At 50.8% G+C, this 22,766-nt stretch overlaps 7 protein-coding genes across 7 annotated transcripts; 2 read left to right on the top strand and 5 right to left on the bottom strand.

The window, feature by feature from the left end:
• The first annotated feature begins 106 nt into the window (after positions 1 to 106).
• On the top strand, positions 107 to 3,682 carry BDP55DRAFT_771552 (uncharacterized protein). The gene is made up of 5 exons (XM_060581110.1): positions 107 to 2,464; positions 2,515 to 2,618; positions 2,676 to 2,752; positions 2,808 to 3,011; positions 3,145 to 3,682. The coding sequence occupies exons 1-5, from the start codon at positions 336 to 338 to the stop codon at positions 3,619 to 3,621; spliced, it is 2,991 nt and encodes a 996-aa protein (XP_060425775.1). The 5' UTR covers positions 107 to 335; the 3' UTR covers positions 3,622 to 3,682.
• A 3-nt stretch (positions 3,683 to 3,685) lies between these two features.
• BDP55DRAFT_752403 (uncharacterized protein) lies at positions 3,686 to 7,771 on the bottom strand (the record flags this gene model as incomplete). The annotated part of the gene is made up of 4 exons (XM_060580664.1): positions 3,686 to 3,985; positions 4,064 to 6,148; positions 6,210 to 7,603; positions 7,672 to 7,771. 4 exons carry the CDS (start codon positions 7,769 to 7,771, stop codon positions 3,935 to 3,937), a joined length of 3,630 nt encoding a protein of 1,209 aa, XP_060425774.1. The 3' UTR covers positions 3,686 to 3,934.
• A 2,610-nt stretch (positions 7,772 to 10,381) lies between these two features.
• Positions 10,382 to 12,113, bottom strand: BDP55DRAFT_675367 (uncharacterized protein). Its single transcript, XM_060575743.1, has 4 exons — positions 11,814 to 12,113; positions 11,432 to 11,737; positions 11,183 to 11,333; positions 10,382 to 11,122 (listed from the first exon to the last, which is right to left on the bottom strand). Exons 1-4 carry the CDS (start codon positions 11,858 to 11,860, stop codon positions 10,469 to 10,471), a joined length of 1,158 nt encoding a protein of 385 aa, XP_060425773.1. The 5' UTR covers positions 11,861 to 12,113; the 3' UTR covers positions 10,382 to 10,468.
• Positions 12,114 to 13,603: 1,490 nt separating this feature from the next.
• BDP55DRAFT_287311 (uncharacterized protein) lies at positions 13,604 to 15,494 on the bottom strand. Its single transcript, XM_060566527.1, has 4 exons — positions 14,692 to 15,494; positions 14,549 to 14,621; positions 14,044 to 14,485; positions 13,604 to 13,968 (listed from the first exon to the last, which is right to left on the bottom strand). The coding sequence occupies exons 1-4, from the start codon at positions 15,328 to 15,330 to the stop codon at positions 13,770 to 13,772; spliced, it is 1,353 nt and encodes a 450-aa protein (XP_060425772.1). The 5' UTR covers positions 15,331 to 15,494; the 3' UTR covers positions 13,604 to 13,769.
• Positions 15,495 to 16,413: 919 nt separating this feature from the next.
• On the bottom strand, positions 16,414 to 18,907 carry BDP55DRAFT_675361 (uncharacterized protein). The gene is made up of 4 exons (XM_060575742.1): positions 18,769 to 18,907; positions 17,428 to 18,719; positions 16,706 to 17,372; positions 16,414 to 16,632 (listed from the first exon to the last, which is right to left on the bottom strand). The coding sequence occupies exons 1-3, from the start codon at positions 18,857 to 18,859 to the stop codon at positions 16,806 to 16,808; spliced, it is 1,950 nt and encodes a 649-aa protein (XP_060425771.1). The 5' UTR covers positions 18,860 to 18,907; the 3' UTR covers positions 16,414 to 16,632; positions 16,706 to 16,805.
• Positions 18,908 to 19,941: 1,034 nt separating this feature from the next.
• BDP55DRAFT_675357 (uncharacterized protein) lies at positions 19,942 to 20,635 on the top strand. Its single transcript, XM_060575741.1, has one exon. It carries the CDS (start codon positions 20,033 to 20,035, stop codon positions 20,546 to 20,548), a length of 516 nt encoding a protein of 171 aa, XP_060425770.1. The 5' UTR covers positions 19,942 to 20,032; the 3' UTR covers positions 20,549 to 20,635.
• A 375-nt stretch (positions 20,636 to 21,010) lies between these two features.
• On the bottom strand, positions 21,011 to 22,612 carry BDP55DRAFT_752394 (uncharacterized protein; the record flags this gene model as incomplete). Its single annotated transcript, XM_060580663.1, has 3 exons — positions 21,011 to 22,041; positions 22,102 to 22,354; positions 22,410 to 22,612. The coding sequence occupies 3 exons, from the start codon at positions 22,610 to 22,612 to the stop codon at positions 21,082 to 21,084; spliced, it is 1,416 nt and encodes a 471-aa protein (XP_060425769.1). The 3' UTR covers positions 21,011 to 21,081.
• Positions 22,613 to 22,766: the final 154 nt, after the last annotated feature.

Raw genomic sequence — 22,766 nt, 5'->3', positions numbered from 1 at the left:
GCCGAAGTTGGCCGATCGATCGGCCAACTTGGAGCTTGTGAACCCCTCAGGCGGGGATCCCAGGACACGGGGAACGTCTAATTATCTTAGTGCCTCCACTTACACGGATATCAGTAATTGAGCATAAGTCCTTGATCATTCTTCTCGGTAGTGTTGTCGGCCGACCTCCTATCGAACCCTCGCTTGAATGATCCTGTCTTGGGATAATTTCCTATGTTAAGAGCTTTGCCATCTGCCGTTAGGAGAAGGACAATACTTTCGCTGCCGGAGGCATACCACATACAACCTTTCTTCAATCAACCTCACTCGAAACGACAAACGAAAGTTCATCTATCATGTCTCTATACCGCATAGGTGTCGATGTAGGCGGCACAAACACTGACGCTGCCATCCTCGACATCACCGCAGCAGACACACCCGGCCGTGGCGTCCTGGCTTCCCACAAGGCCTCAACTTCACCGGACATCACCACTGGCATAGAAGCTGCCATCCGTGCTGTCATTCAAAGCTCGGAAATTGACCAGAAGCGAGTTCTGAGCGTAACTATAGGCACAACGCACTTCATCAACGCTCTTGTTGAGGCTGACACGCGACGCCTCAGCAAGGTAGCAGTCGTACGTCTATGCGGGCCTTTCACAAGACAAATCCCCCCCTTTTCAGACTTTCCCTCGGGTCTTCATCGTATCCTCGATGGTGGAGTCTACTATCTGGATGGAGGGTTGGAAATCGATGGCCGTGAGATTGCGCCGCTCGACCATGAGCAGATCCGACAGGCGGCGAGAAACATTGTCGCGTCGGGGGTGCGATCAGTTGCTCTTGTTGGGATCTTTTCACCTCTGGATCACTCCGGTCTGCATGAAGAGACTTGTAAGAGGATCATGCTAGAGGAAGAGTCCGGTCTTGATGTGGTTTGCTCCCAATATATAGGTCCGCCTGGCCTTTTGGAGCGAGAGAACGCCACTATCCTCAATGCTGCAATTCTCAGAACAGCACACAAGGTCACCCGGGGCTTCAAAACCGCCATGGTGCGATTGAAGCTTGCTTGTCCACTGTACTTGTCTCAGAACGATGGCACCCTCATTGATGCTGATACCGCAGCCGAGTTTCCCATCAAAACCTTCGCCAGCGGACCGACAAATAGCATGACGGGTGCGGCGTTTCTTGCTGGATCAGATCAAGTCAAGAAGACGACTCTGGATACCATCAAGGCCCCGGAGGGGAAAGGGACAGAACCTCAAGTGCTTGTCGTTGACATTGGCGGCACAACTACAGACGTGTGCGCCTTGCTCCCGTCTGGCTTCCCGCGCCAAGCTCCGGGCTTCGTGGAAGTCGGGGGCGTGAGGACAGCATTCTCAATGCCCGAGGTCGTCTCAATCGGGCTCGGAGGCGGCAGCAGGGTGGATACAAACCCCGACTTTGGAGGTGTCACGGTTGGCCCAGGGTCAGTCGGACATTTCCTCACTGAGCAGGCAAGAATCTTTGGTGGCCCGGTACTAACAGCAACCGATGTTGTGGTGGCTTATGGGAAAGCGGAGCTAGGAGACGCGAGCCTCATCAAAGATATCCCAAGCTCAACCATCAACGAGGCGCGGCGGAGGATCAAGAAGATGTTGGAGAGTGTTATTGAGCAGATGAAAGTCTCCGCTGCTCCTGTACACGTCATTCTGGTAGGAGGCGGTGCCCTCCTTGTCACAGACGACCTTGACGGGGTCGAGAAGTGTATCCAGCCCATACACCAAGGCGCTGCCAATGCCGTTGGCGCTGCTATTGGCAAGGTTTCTGGCGAAGTCGACATCATCGAGATCCTCGAGGGTAAAGACGAACAAGTAGTTGTTGCAGCGACGTGCCAAAAGGCCATCGACCTAGCCATCCAGAAGGGCGCAGCTGCTGAAGACGTCCGAGTTGTCGAGGTGAATAAGATGCCGCTTCAATACGTCGATAACGGCGCCATGAGAATTCAGGTCAGAGCTGTCGGCAAACTGAGCGTTCCTGAGGATCCAAGCTTCGCGTACGAGACAGCCCCAATCGAAGAAGAGGAACAGGGCACCGAGGCGCCAAAAGAGAGTGTACCAGACGCTCTCGAACCCACTACTAAGCCCTCGTTGAGGGTAGACCTCGAGACCTACCGACCTGATGTCCGAGGAGATGCTTGGTATGTCTCAGAGGTAGATCTGGAGCTCATTGCAACGGGTTGTGGTGTGCTAGGTACTGGTGGTGGAGGACCAACCCACCACGAATACCTCAAGAGTCTGCATGTCCTGCGAAACAGCGAGGCAGGCAAGATGAGGATCATATCCCCCTCGTCCCTTGCCGACACAGACACCGTATGCTTCGGATCCTGGTATGGCACCCCAAGCGTCATCAACGAAAGAATTGCCGGCGGCTCTGAGATCCCCAACGGTATCGATGCCGTGAGAAAGATCTTGGGGGATGTACCTGTTCATGGCGTTTTCATCGATGAGATGTGAGTGACGAAACCAAGATCGAATAAAGATTTTGACTGACAGACAGCAGTGGCGGGGGTAATGGCTTAAGTGTTTTTCCAACTGGAGTACACTACGACATACCGGTTGTTGATGGCGACGCGATGGGAAGAGCATACCCAACTATGTATCAAGGTAACATCTGAACATCAGGATCAAAGCCATGACCAGCTAACAAGGCGTCATGAACAGCCACGCTGAGCGTTTACGGTCACCCGCTAATCCCTTGTGCTCTCTCCGACGCAAGGGGCAACGTGTCCGTTGTGATGGTAGGTTCCCTCTTTAAGTGCAACTATCCATCCATGCTGAAAGTCTCACCTACAGAGTTCCGATACACCAATTCGTCTGGAGCGTTTCCTACGCACGGCAGCCATTGAGCTAGGACTTGGGTGTGCCGTCTGCGCCAGGCCGCTTCCCGGCTCGGCTATCAAGTCCCACGGCGTCCCCAATACCATGTCGCAAGCCTGGTATCTGGGCCGCGCTGTTCATATGGCACGGAGAAAGAAGTCTAACTACGTCGATGCTATTGTAAGTAAGATGTTCGGCAGGCCAAACGCATTGTTTGGCGTGAGAAACTACCCCTGGCCATCCTCAGGCCAGTTTCTCCTACTCCTGCTCTCCCCAAAGCTTTCCCGAACAAGTTCGACTGATCCGCTCTTAGTTCAAGGTATGTGCTGGAAAGTTGCTGTTTACGGGCAAGATCATCGATGTACGACGGTATGTGGGTGGTGGTTACACGATGGGCAGTGTCCTCATCGCCCCCCTTGCCGATGAAGAGAGAGACTCCGACACACACAGCACCGCGCTTCCAGACCGGCATATCATCATTCCGTTTCAGAACGAGTACCTATATGCGGCTCTAACAGATGCAGAGGGTTCAAAAGGCGGCCAGCAAGAGGTGTTGTGTACAGTGCCGGATCTCATTTCGATTCTAGGCCAAGATGGAGAGGCCATTGGGTCACAGGATCTCCGCTACGGCTTGCGTGTCAATGTTATCGCGCTACCTGCTCATCCTCTCTGGAAGACGGAAAAAGGGATGCCCGTGGGTGGACCCCAAGCCTTTGGGCTGAACATGCCGTTTGTCGGTGTCGGAGAGTATACCGAACCCAAGAGTGTCATTGAACAGTACGGGATATAAGATAATGCGGCGCGTCACATGGGGAGTATCTTTTGTCACGGTTTGGCAGTCGATAATTGACACAAAAGGATCAAAGATGATCCTTAATCTGGTCTAATAATACGTAAAGCATGATGAGCTGGGCCTATTGCATTGAGAGTACCATCCTCTGCCTCACCACAGGGGAAATTGGCATCTATGTTAGCTAACTATGCTGAGCCTAGGCAGTCCCGTTTGTGCCTGTCACGTTACGGCTCTACATGGAAAACCTCTGTATTCTTCAGAAGAATACTGAAAAGGGCAAGAAGGGGGCTTTTGGGTAGCTCCAAGGTCCCTACTGGCCAAAAGCACGGTAGTGACACTCCGCGGACCGCTTCACTACGCCCTAAAGAGTAAGAAGTGTTAGTATTGTTATTAAATGAATGTCACGGAGTGACTGCAAGTATGGATTCAAGGTGCTTACCTCGCCCGTGGAGTTCTTGATGATCTTGCACCAAGGACCGTTGGCGATCCTGTTACCCCATTGCTTCATGGACCATTCCTGGGTTTGACCACCGATCTCTGATTTGAGCTCGTAAGGCTGATCATCATCCTTGAAAGAGATGGTCAACTTGCCGCCAGAGTTGTCAGTGGCGACAAGCTCACTAGGGAGCTTGACAGGGCCTCCGCCATCGCTGTCTCTGTTCGTGACAACGTTGATCTCATTTCCTTCCTCGACCTGGACAATACTGACTGTCGCGGTGTGCTTCGAGTTGCCATCGCCCAACGTAATGTCCTGAGTAATGCGGGCGATGCGCCAGATCTCAGCTGTAGAGGTTGGAGCGGCGGCTGAGGGAATGACAGTCAGTGTGACACCAATGTCGTTGGTGACGGTCACTTCGGCAGTGGCGGTGACCCAGACGACAACCTTGCTCTTAGAAGAAGAAGTTTTGCCGGCAGAAAAACCAGAAGTCGAGGCTCGATCGGAGGATTGACTGCCAGGGAAACCAGACGTTGAGGCTTGACCGGACTGACTACCAGGGGGGCCGGCCGAGGCAGGCGCTGAAGCGGAGACAGAACCGGAAGCCGAAGCTGAGCCACCAGAAGCCGCGCCGGACGACTTAGCAGGGGTGGCGGGCATTGGGCACGACTCGTTCCCATTCGCATCACGCTTCGTTTCGGTACCCGGTGGGCACCAAGAGACTTCGTACTCCTTATAGTCCTCCCAGTAGACCCTGATTGTTGGCTTGCGGATCTGCGTACCGTCGGGAAGTACCTCTACGACGTGAGCTGGATGGTACTGCCACCAAACGAGGCCGAAGGGCGGGACATAGCTGGTCATCGGATTTTCCGCGCCTGCATTGGGCCAGTAACTAGGACCTTTATGGTATCCGATATTGGTGACCCTGTCCGCGGGAAAGCCAAGGTGGTTCGAGACCCATTCCTTCCATTCTTGGAGCCGGTTGGGGTGTCTAGGTGGCAAGTAGTCGGGATAGTTCGGGGGCACCTGGTTAGTCCATTGTCCACCGGTAAGGGGGTAGATATAGATGACTTGAAGAGTGTCCTCGGGGATGTTGTCGAAAATCGGGGTCGTCTCTTTCAGTTGCTTGATTCCAGGATAGGGTGTCTGTAACTGACCCCTGGTACCGTCTTCGTCATCTGGCCACGGTTTACCGGGTTCAGGCTTTTCAGGGTCATTCGGCCGTTTTGGGTTGGGGATGAATGGTCCGCCACCAGGTCGATCGCCTGAGCCCGTCTCCAAGAACTCGAGAACGCCCTCTCGGAACTCCTTATCAATGTCGTACTCGCCAAATCCTTCGGGCCAGAAGTTGGGAACCTCCCAGACGTGACTGGTGTAGATGCCTCTCTTCGTAATGATGATGATTCCACTACAGCCCCAGAGAGGCCCGGTACCTCCCATCAGAGGCTTGTCTCCCCAAACATCGGCATGCATTGTGGAATAGCCGACCTTCAATTTCTCTCTGCCAACGAATTTACCAAGGGGTCTCCAATGATCCAGGCCATCGCAATAGTGAGCCAAGTACTTCCAAGCGCGGTCGAACCATGTTCGTTGTTCGTGACTATTTCTCGACAACTTCTCCCATGAAACGTCGGGGAGTCCTTCGGGTCCACCGAGAATCTCAGGGTCTGGCTGAGGATTCCAATTGACGTATTCGGATCGTTTCGAAAGATCTGATCTCTTGTTCTTGCAGCTTGAGCAGCTCGAGTCAACGCCACCACAGTAGATTTCTGTAGGAGTCGCCGACACAGTCGTTATGGTCGTCGTTGTAGAAGTATCGACGATGGTGCTACAAGTTATAGAGGGTCTGCAGGTGGCCAAGTTACAGCTGGTGGTAAAGCTTGTAGACGAGTCAGAACCTACGATAGGACTGGCGGTACATCCTTGGTTGCAGTCGGGGTAGACGGTGGTAGTTGCCGTGCAGGAAACTGCATATGAGGAAGTAGGTGTCTCGGAAGGCTCTGAAACGTCATTCTCAGGGTCTTCGGGGTCGGTAGCGTCGTCTTTCCTAACTTTGCGAGGCTTGCCCTTGGGCTTCTTAGGAGGCGGCTAGATCTTTTGATTAGCAGATGCTTTGAGAACACGGAGACAACAAGAGGGATGGACATACCTTGGCCCAGGGAAAACCGAGAGGGCCTGGAAGTTTGAAGGCTGGGACATCGCAGAGGATGATAGGAATGATGCATCTCGGATGACAGAGAAGCTGTCCTCCGATGCAAGACCATGCGGGGAAGATTGTAGGCCAGGCCTCACCATCGCGAGTCGTTGTTTTTGTCACCTCGGTAGACTTCCAGCTGACCCATGTGAAGGGTTTGGTACCGTCAGGAGGCTGGATCGTGGCAGTCACGTAGAACGATGTAAAATCTCCATTTTCTGAAGACGTAGAAGAGGCGGCCGTGGAACCGGGGCCGCTTGTTCCACTGCTTCCCGGCGCGGCAGTTGAGGTTGAAGTAGGAGAGTGTTTAGTAGAAGAGGCATGTTGCGTAGAGGAGGCGGCGCTGTCTTGTGTACTGCCGGGGGATGGCTTAGTGGATTTGTCGTCATGATTACCCTTGGTGGTAGAAGTCTTGCCATCATCATCATCGCTCTTTTTGGTTGACTCTTGATCCTTCTCGGTAGAGACGATGGGAGCTGTGGTAGGCTGTGGGCTATTCTCTGTTGTAGACGGGGAAGTGGTCGTTGCATAAGCGCTGCTACCACTTGACGCAGATCCTGGCGTGGATGAAGTCTCAGCATTGCGATCAGTGCCAGACGGAAATGTCTGCGGCAAATTGACGATAGTTGTGCCTGGAGTCACATCTGGAGTTGGTTTCTCGATAGAGCTAGAACTGCTCGAGATGCTGCTGGATGATTGAACTGATTGGGAAGTGGTGGTTGACTTCGGGGTCTGGTCGGGGCCTGTGGTGGCACGAGAGGTCTGGGCTGTACCACCATCGGACAAAGATGTCTGCAGCGAAGAGGCAGGGGCAGTGTCGCTTGTGCTGCCAAGCTGGCTCTTTTGGGAGGTGGAGGATGTTTTGGTAGACGACACCGACGAATCCCCATTTCCGGTCTTGGTAGATGTTGTTCCTGAGCTGATTGGCTGGGGACTCTGGACAGAGGAGCCAGGAGATGACAAAGAGACGACTGAATCGGCAATGGTAGAGTTCCAGTTTAAGGTAATCGACGAGGATCCAAGATTGACTGCAGTTGTGTTCCAGTTAGTATGACTGAGAGAGGCACCAGAATGGACGATTGTAGGATTCGAGGATTGAGCCAGGCTGCTTCTAGGACCTCTAGTCGTATTGAGGTAGTGAGAGGAGGACTGGGTAGTAATCAGATCCGAGTTGAAGGAAGAAGAACCCTCAGCGGCGCCACAGGGAATCGTGATGAGGATAGAGGTTGTCACGATGCGAGTTACTACGCGACCTTCCTGAAGTTCAGAAGTAGAGAGGGAAAGACTGGTTCCGTCGGTGGGATCGACTGAGGCGAGTGATTCGGTGAGATCGTCCCGCTTCTTGTGGTCTAGAGGGGGTAATAGAATGGTTAGGTGAATCTGTCCTAAGATTTTCTGTAGAACTGGAGGTTCTTACCTCTGCCGCGAGCCTGGCAGATATTGATCGCAAGAGCAAGGAGCAGGAGCGGGATGAGGCTCTGGCACCAAGCCTTCAGAGAAGACTTGTGCTTGCCCATTGTGACGGGGTTCTCCTCTATTTCAGTGAAGCAAGGGTCTTTCCCGATATCCGGTGATGATAGAATGAAGAGAAAAGACGGATCGCCGTGAAAACGGGGAAGTCGTGGGTGAAGACGACTCGAGATTGGGTGTGTGTGAGAAGAAAAAGAGAAAGCACAACAAAAAGAGGAGGGACCGGAAAAGACCAAACTTTGCTTTGATGCACGTAAAGAAATCTGAAATTTGTGAATGGGCTCACAATCAAAGCGATGTGCGGGCGGGCGGTCAAGAAATCCCTTGTTTTTCGCGATTCCTGGCCTGTCAGTGGGGGAATTGAGTCGAGAGCACGTGAGGGTGAGGTGAAGTGAGACGCCCTATAAATCAAGGGAAGGAACGGGTCAAGGTGAGAAATCAGGCAGCAGATGCTCTTCCGTTTATTATCGAGAATGTTTGCACGTATTCGCCGTGTATACCCAGGTCAGAATGCTCTGGAGGTGAGATAAGAGAATACGGTATTGCTAAATAGTCATGAAGTCACTGCGGCAAGCCCAAAAGATGAAACTTTGGGTCTTCAAAATCTCCAAATCCATAATAGTTTGCTACTTCTGAACTTGTCGTTTGCACATAATCTCTATGTGATTCTGCAAGATTGAGTGAAAATATGAGGATGAGTATATCTTCGGAGGAGCGAGTACAAAGTATCAAAGATCGAGTGTTGCTTAAGACAATTTCGAACCATATGTCATAATCATTGAGAATACAGCACGGGTAGTAAAGTGTCGGACTCTCTTCCATGCATACGGTACCTTACGGAAGGCTCGCTGTACCGCACCTTCTGCGGAGCGAGTCAATTCAATGGCGAGCTAGATATATTGCTTTGGCTTTCCATCGATCTTTAAATGGAGTTTTTTGAACACTCGGACATGGCAATGATAAGTTGCTTTTAGTTGTTCATATCGCTAGCGTTATATAAAAGGTCGGATCGTTATGGTAAAGATTCCCAAGTTAGACGTAACGTAACACGCTCAAGTCAAACAATTCATGTGGCAATTATTTGCAATTGAAAATCGTTCTAGACTTTCCCTGCTTATTGTTTGCCTGAGTCGAATCTGAACTTCACAAGTCCGTTTGAGTGTGGCTGTTGAACCGTATTCGATATTTAGTAAGGGCTTTCTTTTGCTTAATTGCTCAGAAATGATTACAAACGAGGTTCCTTGGCTTGTGCTCTTACCACCGGACGATAGCGCCTAAACACTCAAGTGAGGTATTCTCAACTTCTTCTCCGCAGACATAAGGATGTTCAAATGATCAATGGCAGTTAAAAGGGAACATTTTGTGGTGATCATAAGTATCGCCATCCGCCTGCTGGGAGAATTGCTGCAGTATAGACACCGGCCTAACATCGAGTGGGATTGAGACCGTTGACCTACCGAAGTATCAAATTCGTACCAGAAGCAGAAGCACGCCATTTCTACCGTTATTCATTTCAGTTACTCAATTCAGATACAGCAACGTTGACCAGTTTACGCTGTTGGCTACATATATTCACATGGCCCATGGGGACGAAGCAAACTCTTGCCGTGGAGCTACTTCGTTCTACATTATGCCGCATTCACTACGAAGCATCGTGCACTGCATTATTGGCAAAGAGCCGTACAGGCCTACCACCTTTGGTATCCGCCAAAAATAGCGGCTTCAGGCGTGCCATGCCTATCTGCTGAAGCACGGCGGGCAGCGGCAACGGCTGATCCGTCTTAGCTGAGTATTGACATTCAACCTGGCCAAGAAAGTGTTAAACAAATCGGATCTTTACACAAGGTAGTTCTAAGTTGACGCAAAATACAAAGCCGTTTCAATCTTATCTAAACATCGCAAGCAGCGCGGCTGGTCTTTTCCACCGTCCGAGGGGGGACAATGGGGGCCAAATGATAACCAGCAAACAAACATGGAATATAAGGGTGGGCACCCGTTTGGATGATGGCTACTTAGTACGTCTAGGCGCCGGAAATCCGGCTGGGACAACCATCAGGACGCAACTCCCAACCGCGCATGAACCCCTTGCTCCAACGGCGTTTGTGTTCTCCTGAAGATGTTTGCCAAAAGATAATGCTGGAGAGTGCACGGTTGGTGCATGTATGATGAATCTGGTCAGATCGTCCTAGTCTATCCAACTGCCCAGAGCTGAGAATTGTTCCATTCAAGAGGTAGGTGTTCCGATTCAGGCTTAGACGACGCTTCCCGGACATAGCATACTCTGGATGGATGATTCAGGCAAACGAAGATAAGTATTAAGCTCGACGATGTAACGATCTCATATCTAGCACACCCTCTGTGTCCTGTTGCGTATGACTTTGCTGTGACAATGGCCTTGGTTTGCTATTCGAAAGTGAGAAACAGATTGTGAGTCATGTTTCTCTGTGTCCTCGTAGTTGGCACAGGCTTGGAGTGCAGAAGTTGTCGACACGAAACGTGAACAACATTGTTACCTCCGCCGGAGGTAACCCCGGAGATAAGTATCCTTCAAAGCCCAAATGAATGACGCTCACACACGTGCACCAGTGCCGGAGAGCGGGCTCATCTGGGCGAGAGCAGGGTCTGGCAGCAGAGTTGTTCTCAATGATGCTTTCTTGGTATGATTGATATCTAGATGTCATCTTCATCGGTGTCTATAGCATCCGGCCAAACGAATGGCACCATCTGCGGTCTTTGCGGCACATCTACCTCCGTCTTCCTGCCCGACTTCTGATGCACCCGCGGCAAAAGTAACTTACCCGCTTCTTCATACTCGCAAAATACTCAGAGCCTTCACCTTCTTCTCGCATTGCTCGTCGTTTCAGCGTCCTAGACTTCCGCGTCTTAGGCTGGATGTCTGACCTTGGCCCGAGGCTACAGATCTCGTTCACAAGTCGTTGAATTGCTCTGGCGCCCTCCTCTGGGTCTTCATTCTCCGCAGCTCCGCCCGTGTCCTGTTCGGGGCATTCTGTCATCGTCCCGTCGTCCCGCATCAAAATATCACGTCGCAAGAATTCAATGTCGTGGCCATTCGTGTTGACGAGGAAGCAGTTGGCCGAACGGTCAAAGTATATCGGAATCTCCAAGGGCGAGAGCCCGTCCCACTCCCCAGGTTCAGTGCAGTCGTACGTCCTCTGTATGTCAACCCTTTTCAAAAGAGCTAGTGTACACTCGCTATAGCCTTTCCAGTCCAGCATGTACATCCACCTGCCTTCAGACGGTGCCGGCAGCTCGAGCATGTCGTAGCTATTTCTTTGCTCAACACTCGACTCGGCCTTGTTTAGACGGCAGAAAGGATCACAAATCAGTCGTAGCCTATCCCCTGCGGCTGCTATTATTTCGATGTTTTTACCTCCGTTCTGTAGAGAATTAGTTGCAGCCTGGAGACAAAGGTGAGAAGACTTTTGCGATGTACACACCTCGTCCAGGATTGTTTTCGCGACATTATCCCACTCCCTTTCGCCGGCTTGTAACATCTGTACACCGATTGCGGCTCCGTTCTCTAGAAAGTTTCTGAAGGACATATCTTTGGCTCGAGCAATTGCTGCTCCTCGGGCAATGTTGAAGGTGCTGTTAGGTAGTGACCATAACGAGGCCGGGTCAGTCATATGTATCTCATTGAACTGGTGTGCTTTTGAAGGCATGAGCAAAAACGCCAGGGAACATACCCAAGTTTTCCCATCTCTTCGTGGATGAATTGGGGTGACTCTAAACCCGCAGCCGCGCAGCATCTCCTTAAGCAAGCCTTTGTTGAGATTCTTTGCCGACCCAGGTCGACGTGATCGCCGACGTAGTCCTCGCCCTCGCCGAAAATGGTGATGTAGGAGCTGAAAGAATCCTGTTCGGACCTTGGATCATGCCTTTGGGATGACCTGTCGTCCCATAATGGCTCTAGCTGTTCGGCGCCCGGAGTGTGGTGCACGTGATACAGAACCAGGCGGATGGAGGTGCTTCCCCAGTCAATGCCAAGAACACTGCGATGTCTTCATTAGCGTCGTTGCTCAATCAGTAGTACAGCGAGCTACTCCAGAGTAAAGTCAAGTTCCTTACATGGGCCATTGCCTTTCGGGCGCGCCTAGAGAGGATGGAGGGGGCATGCGGATCAAGGCGCTTCGACGGAGTTATGAAATCCGCGATTGATACGCGGGCGTAGTACTTTAGCAACCAACAATATGGTAGCTACATATGTACGAAGTACGGAGTACAATCGCTGATTTTGTGTGGCGGAGGGTCGTGACGTGCGAGGAAGACTGAGAGAGATGGGCCGACTTAATTTGAGCTTAGGTATTGTAACGAAAGGCCCAGCCCCCTTCCTGGTAAACGGGCCTACACCGCCCGGCCGACTTCAAGTCTCCGGGAAGTCGCAGTGGAAGTAAGGTAAGATTAGTACATGCTTAGGCAATCAGATTTCGCTTAGACTGAGGTAGTCAGCGTTGGATGGTTGGGCGGCATGAATGTACAGGTACGTTGAACGTTGGGGTCTCAGTTGGCTTTCTCGCCTGCATACCCTACTTGTACCCGGCAAACAGCTGAAATGTGACGACCAGGCGGCTAACTTTGGCCAACACGCAAAACGACGCTTGAATGTTGCTAAAATCCTTTGTACTGATATCCTCAGTCCGTGATCCATTCTTCCACCTTCGTCGGCATTGTGCACTCATCATTGGAAGCAGAGCTATGGCGTTGCGTAATTGCCGTCGAGGTACTAGGTACGGAAACTTCCCTATAGGATCAAGCCACCTGAGTTTTATCCAATCATACTTACCTAGGTACCTTCTTTTCCCTACCCCACGACTTTTTAGGAATGGACTCAACAGCAACTGACCAAATCATCTACAGTCATGTTGTAAATAACCCCGTCGCTTCTCAAGTAAGTCTGAAAAATGTGGTAAGAAGAGCTCCTCAGAGAACGTGATGCCTGTAACAATAGTTTTACCCCAGCTACGACTGACGTTGCAATCTCTGCATACCTACCTTACGTACTTGAAGATTAACACTAGAACATGAGCTGACGAGAACATGAATTCTCTAGTCTTGCCCCCTCTGGCCTTAATCCTGTCATTTTCATCTTCTCGCCGAGCAAAGAGGATGAGACACGTATGATCCGTTATATGATAAGTACCAGTGACTAGGTTTATGTCAAGGCAAAGGTGATTCCTACCTAGATTGGACACTCAACTCAATCGGGGCCCTTTCTCGAGCGTTTCTTATATCCGAGATCCGCCTGCCTGCTTCCTCCATCGTATTGAGTCGTCCTACCGCTTTATAAGTCGTTTTTTGTAGGCAGGTTCCTGTACCCTGTCGTCATCACGGCCTGACTCTTTGCGCGGCTCCCCTCCGCCCCTCATCTGCGACACCAACGTCGATCTGGGCCGCTTTTCTGTGGTATTCCTTTGCTGCTGTCCGTGCTGCTGCTGCCCCGGCTGCTTCTCCTTCATCATTTGCGACATGGAGGCATCTATCCTGCTCAACTCCTTAAGTCGATCATTATTTTCCTTCTGCAAATCCTGAATCTGGTCATTCACCGCCTCCGGGTCGCACGGCACAAGCTTCCCCTCCTCGGTCATGAAGATGCCGCTCTCAAAGTCATTATCGTCGCTCCTGACCTGGTCCATGTTGATCAGGCAACACCGCGAAGACGTGTCATATTCGAGGGGAAAGGGACCGTAAGTCATCTTCTCCAGCACGGCTTTGCCCTTCCACGACAACTTGTTCTTGCGGATGATGAGCCCCAACTTACCGTCGCCAAAATCATGCAGTCGTAAGCAGAATTCCCAGTGACCCTTGGTAGGCGGTGCAATCTCGAGTACGTCGTAGCACCATGCCGCCGGGATGTGATCCCATTTCGCTGAGGCTTGCAGCAGAGGATCGCAGACGATCTTGAGCCTCGTGCTCCCGCCGTAGCGCTTTCTAAAGTAGTGGAAACCGTCCTACCAAGTTCAGCATTTGTCAGTAATAGGATGACTGGCATCCACCAACGCAGTTTCTGGTTGACGACACGACGAGCTAGGGAGCTAGAGTTCGAGGGAATCTTACAGAATCGAGAGCAAGAGTAGCCGCGCTCTCCCAGCTTATGAAGCTGCTATTGACGCCCTTCTCCGGGCGACCTATTTGGAAACCGAAAGCGGCGCCCCTGTCAATGAATTCTTGCACCGTTAAATTATCGACTGCCGCAAGTGCAGCACCTTTGCTGATGTTGAAAGAGCTGTAGAGAGGCAGGGAATATTAGCCACTCGTCCAACATCGGTTCTCTTGGAATCGGAAGGTCCAGTCTACATACTCTTTCTCGCCCACCGCCTCGTAAAAGAGGAAGGGCTCGTCAATTTTGAGTTGAGTACAGGCTTGCTGAAGGTTAGCCTGCACCAGACTATTCTTGCCACTGCCGCCGGACAGAACGATCTTAACGTTGGAACCCAGAGCGACAGCAGCGTCAATCTTCTTTCTGGCGAGTCTGAGAGGTGCCTCTAGCCCGTCAATAAAGCATTGTCTGGCATCAGTCGCGCGTAGGTGTACTGAGATACTACTGTGGTTGGTCTGATCTTCCGCGTGCAAGACCATGCTCGCGAATAAGCCTGTCTGGAGCCTCTTGATCTTGAGGTGGAACATCTCTAAGATGTCTGCCCGTTGACTTGGTAGTAAAGTCGATTTGAGTGACTTTTCGACGTAATTTGTTGCAAAATCATCAACTCTTTTCTCCCATAGCTGTGTACCGCCATGAGCGGCTGGGCAGCCAATTGTCAGATGCGGCTCAGTGAATGGACATATCAAGAAGGTGGTAGACTTACTGAAGGGTTCTCCGACTTGGAAATAATTCAACTCATCGCCATTCCGTCGTACTGCGCTGAACATGCATCCATTCTGCACCACCACAGTTAATATTCTTTTCAACTAAAATGACAGGCCATACAGTGCTGTATAGCTAACTAACCATCGTGTGTCCCCCAAAATCAAGAAAAACTAAGTGACAAGGTTCATCCACTTTAGTGAGTATTTGCTTCATGTGGCGCGGGCTCGAGAAGAGAAAGTGAGCCGATGCCAGACTCTCTACGTGAAGCTTGATGTGACCGTGTGCGCTTTCAAACGTACTAGACTCCATCATGACGGCGGCGATTAGGTTCTCGTAGTTGGACAGCTCCTGTGGCGTCCAGTGCGCGGGATACGACAGGCCGACCTCGTCAATGTAGAGCGAGCGATCGGTGCAGAACTTTGTTACCTCCTGAAAGACGGTCCTGACGATGGCTTCCAGGGCCCTACGAATCCTCTTCTCCATACCCCTGAACTTTGCCAAGAGGCCATCGAGGAGCGGGTTTCCGGTCTCGCGATCCTCGCAGAGGAACCATTTTGAGGGGATGGGTGAGCAGCTTTGGTTGTACACCTCGCCAGTGTACACTATGCCGCCGCGGTCATCGACGTAGAGAGTCGAGTTGAAGGCGCCGGTCTGATAGCGGATGTCATGTCCGGGAACCGCGCCGTGGTTCCATATCGGATGCAGCTCCTTAGTCTTGCGGACGCAAATGGTTGCACGTATCGCGGTGCTGCCCCAGTCTATGCCCAAAATGCTGTACATCACCAAGACAGCAGTCGGTCAGATGATGAGATACAAGTTACGCTTTGATAATGTGATGAAGGGTGTTAATACGGAGATGAATGATGTTATGAAGGACTTACGCTGCCTCTGACCTAGCGCGAGCCTTGGACATGGGAAACGGGATGTGACCACTGCTTGAGCTATCACAGTGGCTATTCTGAGATGACGTCTTCGGCTTGAATGAGGCTTGTATATGGCCTATAAGTATGTCTACACTTGAGACGCGTGTGACCAAAAAAGTAAGAGTTTTGCGCGCAGGTTGGGATACGTCGTGGAAGCACTGTGAGCAAAGGTCGGGTACCGTGAATGAAAATGATGAATGGGGTGAGAATACGGATCGATGGGGGTGGGTCAGTCGGTGTTCTGAAGCACGTCCCCCTTTGCGAAAATGGCTGCTATTGTCAGCGACTTTCTAGGCACCTAGGGTGCCAGTACATGGGGACAGGATCAAGTACATTAGGGCCTGGAGGCAGGCAAGGATAAGCGGATCGGTATCAAGGGCAAGAACTTATACAAAGACAGGATTATTCCATCGGGCAAGCTGAGAAACGTTGGTAGAACGGTGGGAGATTTGATAGATGAGAAACTGCAGCGGCACCTTGTCTCAAGCGCAGACTTTCTGACCAACCCGGACCACGGGCAGAGACGCGTCTTTTCGCGACGCGGCTAGCTACTTAAAGTGAACAGGCACACAGGCTAAGGGGGCCCGTTTGGTTTACATAAACAGGGGCGACGGACCAATTTCACCATCCCATGTGTCCGTACCAGCAGCACATTCCATGTCGCTGCTTGAACGTGCGCTCGGGTAAAAAACAAGCAAACGGGCAGCGTTTGATTTAACGTTGAGTGCACCTTAACCCTGTTAGCTTACCATCTGTAAGGGGCGGAGGGGATGGGTTAGGTACCTTATGGACACTACCTTTTTCGTATTTTGACGTGTACCCAAGATTGCGTCGCCCATCGCATTTGATACGTGGGCTAATAACTCCTTCTCGAGATTGACGATTTCTATAACTCATCCTTGCTCTTCCTAGCAAGCTATTAGAAGCAGAAGAGCTAGTAGGGAGGTTAATCAGACTTTCCCTAGAGGAAAAGAGGCTGAAGTAGCGAATTAAATGTCATGACTTCAACACTTAGACGATAACGTAATTCTAGTCATCCTCGGCCTCGCGTCCAATTGATAGATTCTACCTTGTCCTGTGATATACTCAAACCCTAACTTCCTTCAATAGCTTCCGAGATGACACCTAGAGCCGAAATACTACTACCCTCATGAGAACGCTACCAAGGCTCGTTAGTTGGTGAATGGTACGCTGCGAGATGGTTTGTAACGTAAGTATGCGGAACCACTTACTTGACTTCCGTAAAACCCGGTGATGACCTCTCCAGGAGCTGCAGTGACTAGATAAGAAGCACTGCTCGGCGGGTCGGTGTGAAAGGAGAAGAAGCAGGATCTAGCTCGGTTCGTGGACACCTCCACGTAATTTGTTTATCGTAAGTCTCCCGGAAGACATTGGGCGACGGGCAAGTGAACGTGGGCGACTAACCTTGAATGCAGCTATGAACCCTTCTTCGACCATCCATGTATAGGCATCGTCAGGGTCAACATCCTCCTGAAGAATCTCGATCGCATTGATGAACTCGCCTCCTGGCCCGTCAATCGTGAACTCTATTTCCTTTGTCCACTCTCCAGGCATTTGGCAACCAAACGCTCGGTCTAGTGCCGGGGTATCGTACGTGAAGTCGATACGGCGTATGCCAGCGGCGCCGAGGATGACTTTAAGATTGATAAGTCTTCGAAGATGGATACCGCCTGGGCCACCGAAGGAGGTCCAGAATAGCGGTTTAAATCCGTCTAGATAATGTTCTCTAGGAGGGAAAGAAGCTTCGTTCAAGCAGAGGTTTGGTCCCGGGATCTCAGGGTACCACATCCCCAAATTTCTCAATCTCTTCTCATCCTGTTCTAGTCTTACGAGAGATGGAGACTGTGGAGAGATAGCCAAGCTTACAATTTTGCAACCCTGCGAAGTAAGCATACAGGTATGTGACAGAACTTGCAAGGGTTACTGTACTTACATCAAACCCAATATCAAGACTGTTGATGCGCTCGCCTGCGTTGAAGCGCAGCGTCTTGAGAGACATCTCCGGATTGCCGATCCAGTGGGAGGTCTCGGAATTCTGATTGACGCACTGCAAAGCTTGAACCCCCCTTTCTCCCACAGCTAATTTGAAGCCGTATATGTCTGTGATTTCCACGGACTGCTCGAATGTAGTTTGGTAGCCTATTTGAAATGCATCGCCCGGTGTTGTGGTAAACTTTAGTCCAGCGATGTACTGTATGTCTCCTATAGGAACAGACCAGATAGAAAGCCGCGATAACTTGTCAGGGATCGTCAGGTGGTACGTTTGACGGAGAAGACAACCCTTTTCCAAGCGGGAGTGGTGAGGTCCACTCGGTTTCTCCCACAAATCGCCAGACACTTTTAAACACTGTGCCGCGTCTTGCTTCTGGGAAGGTTCTGAACCACTGTCGATCCATTGGAAATCTAGAGCCGCCACAATTTTCTGGGCCAGATTCCAAATGCGAACCCTGTTCTGGAGGCTAGGACCTATGCGCACATTATTCGTTCGATGGTACAGCCATCTCCAGTCCCGAGGCTGAGCCCCGTCCTGGGATTCAAAAAGCCATGAGCGGTCTGAATTGTATTTGAATCTCGAGGCCCAGAACTGTTGATTGCTGAAAGTCGTCCAGAACGAACGTGAGGCTAGTCGTAGGTTCAATACATCCAAGGTCGGCAGGCAAATGGCGATTGCCGACCGTAGCTCTTCTGGCAGCGCCTGGAAGCTGTCTCGTTCCGGCGATGTTGCATTGAAACTAGGCCCTTCTAGATTTGGCGGCTGTTCAGGGTCCTCGATGAGCAGGTGGTGAGCCTCCTCAGCGTCGCATGGGTTGGCGATGAGAACGGGATCGGGGTCCATGTAGTCTCGGTCGGAAAATCTGTCCTCGAACGGAAAGTGGTGTTCATTATCGACGATACTAGCCCCTCCATAGTTGTGGCCCCAGCTGATGCTTACTGACAGTAGCGGAAATGGGAGTGATTCGCAGACGTCGAATAATCTCGATAAGGGGACTAGGCTTTGATGGAAGGCCTTCTCCAAGAGGTCCCAGCATGCGTCATGGAAAATAAAGCCGTATCTTCCGTTGACTGGAGGAAAGCCCACAGCCCCAAATTGGTCTTCATCTGGATTGTCATAGGTTGGGTCATCCCATCGACCGTTGCTGTCGACTGGGGCGATGAATGCGCCCCTTCCCGGATCATTGTATAAGCCAACACCGGTAAGAATAACACCGGTTGGACTGGAAGTGACTTTGGACAAAATCAGGATGCTTCATACTCGAGACAACGGAGCACTAACCTCCGCGGAACTGATTCAACCAAGAAACGCTGCCTGGTGCATCGACAACGACCCACCCACAGAGAGCGCACGAGCATATACGGGGACTCATGGTCGATGTGGAGGAGAAGACGTGGGAGAAGTTGGTTGTGGGGTCAATGGGGATCGTCTCAAGCCCGTGATAAGGTAAGTAAGGTACGGACACAAAGATAAGGTAGAGAGAGGTTCTAATTTCTTGGGACAAGGTTAGTCCGTCAATTCGATCGAGTACGTACCTACCTTGGCTATCTTACCAAATTGCGAATGGGTTCATACCTTGGGAACTGCTTCAATACTCCATATTAGCCTGTGGGGAACCTGACAGACTCTCTTTCAGTATGTTCTCCGGTAAAATGCCTCACTTAAACGAGTCTTTTCTCAACAACCCTCAAAAATCTGGCCGTAGATGAATCATGATGTACTAGGTAGAAACGGCCGGCTTACATGATGATAGGCGAGTTATTTCGTCAGCCACTGCAAAAAAGCCCCATTCTAATTTGTGATCGCCGTTGGGGGCCTTATGCCCGATAAGAAAACCCAAGCCGGCCTGGTGCCAGTGAAGACAGTGCGTTTACATTCGTGCCCTTTTGGGGTTGTGACGACGACCATTTGCCGCGCGCTTGCCCAAATTTTCCAACATTAACGATATTGAACTAGTCTCTCTTGTTTATTTACATGTGCATTACCTATTCAAGGATAATTGAGGAGATCGCCAAAGTTCGCAATGCTAAGCGGCCTGAGCGTGTTGGTTCGAGGCGCCTGACATAAATAGACTACACCCATCGTCCACCAATCTCGACGGATAACTAGAGTTTAGAGTTCTAGGTTGCATCTTTGGTCACTGGGAAAGCGTCTCTTAGCTGGTCGGTCAATATCACATTGTCGTGTTACGTTATTGATGCCCTGCTATGATACAGTGCTGAAGGTCTGCAGGGGATTCTTTTCGCTATCAACGGTGAAGCTCCTTGTCAAGCGTTACGCTGGGCCTCAGCTCGGCGCCAACAGCGTTCGTCCTAAATAGGGACAACCATGCTATTACATCTCATATCGGGCTCAACTATGATCGGAAATTTGTACATAAAAAACTGGGTTTTCGTTCTGCAGCTCAGAAAGAGCAAGAAAAATTCATTTTCGCTATCATTCTTAAGTATCTGTTTTCGATCTATCTAAGATTCTTGGCGTAAGCTTCACTACCAATCTATCGGTGCTAAGACCCAAGATTCCTGTCTCACATCCAGCATAGTATATGCACCTTCCAGTCATCAAGCGCTACTACAATAACTTGAAGCCCAATTCCCTAGAGGTCGACGTCGACATTCTCTGGAGCAATATTCTCCCCCTATACTTCGACATCCGCAAGGACTATGGAATCGAACCTCAACAGCGACCTTACCCGGGTGTCGTTAAGACAACAGATTTTGTAATTACGGCCGTGAGGAACGGCCAGCCCAAGAAAATTGTTGTCATAGAGGACAAGCGCGTCAGCGACGAAGGATCGGGCGCGGTTTGGCAAGAGGCTGTGACACAAGTCACCGACTACATGAAGGTGGCGAGAACGTCGAACTTTGTAACCTTCAGAAAGACCGAGACCGTGTATGCCATTGTCACAGTCGGCCGCTACTCGCGCTTCTACAAGTTGCGGAAGAACGAGTTGCAATTGGTAGATTTCGACAACACCGGGGGCAAGACTTACGAGTTCAAGAAAGACGAAGAGTCAATTGACGGCATCCTCCTTGACATTGTACAGAAAACGGTGCACTAAGTCGTCATTAGTCCCGAAGATACTGGACATTATACTTGGAGAATTTATGTTATATTAGTGCTCATCCAGTGATTCTCGTTTAGTGACGGTTCTGCTTTTAGGAACAAAGAACGCGAAACGCAGGTTGCCTTCCACTGGTCTATGATATGGAAAAGCTTGCATCTTGCTATGTGGGTCATTAACTATCTACTTCACCATAAATTCTACGTATACTAGGTCCCATTGACTTGGTTCTATCCGGCCTGACTAGAGAAGTAGTGAAGGGTGCACGATCGAAAAGCGTCTCGCATCAGATACACTCCTTGTTCAGCGATGAAGACACAGCCACCATGTTGTCTGTGGGCACCTTGAAGGGAGGTCGCCTCCAAGTTGACGTGGATAATTACCATGTGCTCTCCAGCCGCTTGTCATCATCGTTGCATCGGTCGACGTTCCTTATCCGCGACGCCATCTCCTTTCCGCGCCTGAACCTACTACTGAGTACACCCATTCATCATCGCTTGTGCTCACCTTGTTGGCGGGGATTTCGACAACTATCGCAAAATACGAATATATCTTCCCGGGGGATGGCTCGTTGCCGTACTGCAGCTGTATGTTAGGTCAACCCAAATTTGAAGGTATACGGTGAAACATATTGCAATATACGAAGCCTGAACTTTCTTCCCAGCGTTGCTCTGGTTCAGCCAGACGATTTTGCTGGCGTCGAACTTGATTTTCTGGGTTTCAACGGCCCATTTGATGATGCCTTGCACCTCACTGACATACCGAACCATGGAATCGGCGGCGTATACTTTGTTGAGGACTCCTACAACTCGGGAGGGGTTGTAATCTCCGCTGCTAGAGTCACCACCCGGGTCCAGTTCCTCTGCCAATTCCTTCTTCTTCTCCATGGAATTAGCATCTGTATCCTCATCAGAGAATTTCCCATCTTCAAGCCCTCGCCTTTCATAGCCGATCGGGTTTTCGAGGATAGCACATAAATGGACTTCCAGGCCCAGGCTTTTGAAGGTGTTGTAGAGCACCATGTCGAGACCCTTGAGGCAAAACGGAAGGACATGTTCCTGCTCGGTGTTAGGATAGGCATGCGTGCTGTAGAGTCCCAAAAGTCTGTCCTTGGACTTGAACTTGTCGGACGTGAGCATGGCTAGAATCTTGTTGTAGAGGGGCAGTGAAGTAGGGCTGAAAGCATAGGATTGGCCTCCGAGGTCTCCGTTTCCTGCCGTAGCATACAGGTTGTACGTGAGGGTGATTCTGTGACCAGACTTTACCTCAAACACTTCGTGTTCGCAGTCGCTGTAGAAGGCTGCCCACTGGATAAGGGATTCGTCGGAATTGGTGGCCCAGTCGAAAGTATGGGTATTTTCGAGATGTCTCACAGCCAGCTCGCCGCCCTGGTGCATCATTGGAAGACAGACAGCCAGAGAACCGATTTGGTAGGACGAACGAGGAGTATCGACGTGCGCCTTGAACTTGCCTGACGGCCCGGAGTAGATCTGCGAGGGATCATGTCAGAGAGATCGAGATAATGAGCGATGATGTATCGACCAACTTACGTTCATGTTATACAGCTCTGCACGAATGGACCGTTTATCATTGCCAAAGTCGTAGCTGGGGAGTAGAACTTGGCTGACAGCGGCGATGATGCCCGTTTCATGTGGGCAGAAGAAGGTGGTACAGAAGTCACCGGCACCGAGCTTTTGGGCCTTGCGGTATGTGTCGTCGAATTTGTGTCGTCCTTGGAAGCCGAATGTAGCCTTTTCAGAGACTTTGAGGAGGTGATCGAACGCCTTGGCGTCGTCATATGAACTGACTGGGAAAGAGACTCGATTGGGGTCAGGATGCTCCGCTGGATTGTCCCCACCAAAGAACGACCGTAGCAGATGAGAACTTGTTCTTCTCCGTCTTCTGATCCATTTCGACCTGAGATGCAGGGCTAGATACGCCTTGGGGCTGCGCAATGGGGATCTTGCCGCCAATGGCAAACGTGCTAGCGTCCAGTGATTCAGCTGAAATGGAATCAGAGACCTGCTTGGCAAGCTCTCGGAGAGTAACTGCGGAAGCCATTCTGAATAGTTAGTCTGTACCGGGGAAGGTGCGGTGAAGTATTGTGTATTGTCAATGAATAAGACGGTGGAAGTCGATAGAGCAATGTTGAATGATGAAGAGTAATGATGTTCGTAAAGTAGCTCTATGGCTTATTTATTTTTTCAACGAAATA

Source organism: Colletotrichum godetiae (assembly GCF_030913485.1).
Source record: "Colletotrichum godetiae strain CBS 193.32 chromosome Unknown BDP55scaffold_44, whole genome shotgun sequence".
In the NCBI taxonomy this organism is placed as follows: domain Eukaryota; kingdom Fungi; phylum Ascomycota; class Sordariomycetes; order Glomerellales; family Glomerellaceae; genus Colletotrichum; species Colletotrichum godetiae.
This window is presented reverse-complemented; position numbering and strand designations above follow the sequence as displayed.

Excerpts from the sequence above, each read along its gene's own strand:
- BDP55DRAFT_771552 (XM_060581110.1), top strand. The coding sequence starts at position 336 with ATGTCTCTATACCGCATAGGTGTCGATGTAGGCGGCACAAACACTGAC. Across the intron at positions 2,465-2,514 it reads GGCGTTTTCATCGATGAGAT|TGGCGGGGGTAATGGCTTAA; the intron begins GTGAGTGACGAA and ends GACAGACAGCAG. Across the intron at positions 2,753-2,807 it reads GCAACGTGTCCGTTGTGATG|AGTTCCGATACACCAATTCG; the intron begins GTAGGTTCCCTC and ends TCTCACCTACAG.
- BDP55DRAFT_675367 (XM_060575743.1), bottom strand. The coding sequence starts at position 11,860 with ATGCCCCCTCCATCCTCTCTAGGCGCGCCCGAAAGGCAATGGCCCAT. Across the intron at positions 11,334-11,431 it reads GAAGAGATGGGAAAACTTGG|CACCTTCAACATTGCCCGAG; the intron begins GTATGTTCCCTG and ends ACTACCTAACAG. Across the intron at positions 11,123-11,182 it reads CGAAAACAATCCTGGACGAG|AACGGAGGTAAAAACATCGA; the intron begins GTGTGTACATCG and ends AATTCTCTACAG.
- BDP55DRAFT_287311 (XM_060566527.1), bottom strand. The coding sequence starts at position 15,330 with ATGTACAGCATTTTGGGCATAGACTGGGGCAGCACCGCGATACGTGCA. Across the intron at positions 14,486-14,548 it reads CCAAGTCGGAGAACCCTTCA|CCGCTCATGGCGGTACACAG; the intron begins GTAAGTCTACCA and ends TTGGCTGCCCAG. Across the intron at positions 13,969-14,043 it reads GAGGCGGTGGGCGAGAAAGA|CTCTTTCAACATCAGCAAAG; the intron begins GTATGTAGACTG and ends GCCTCTCTACAG.
- BDP55DRAFT_675361 (XM_060575742.1), bottom strand. The coding sequence starts at position 18,859 with ATGAGTCCCCGTATATGCTCGTGCGCTCTCTGTGGGTGGGTCGTTGTC. Across the intron at positions 18,720-18,768 it reads GTTGAATCAGTTCCGCGGAG|TCACTTCCAGTCCAACCGGT; the intron begins GTTAGTGCTCCG and ends TTTTGTCCAAAG. Across the intron at positions 17,373-17,427 it reads GTCTTGATATTGGGTTTGAT|GGTTGCAAAATTGTAAGCTT; the intron begins GTAAGTACAGTA and ends CTTACTTCGCAG.
- BDP55DRAFT_675357 (XM_060575741.1), top strand. The coding sequence starts at position 20,033 with ATGCACCTTCCAGTCATCAAGCGCTACTACAATAACTTGAAGCCCAAT.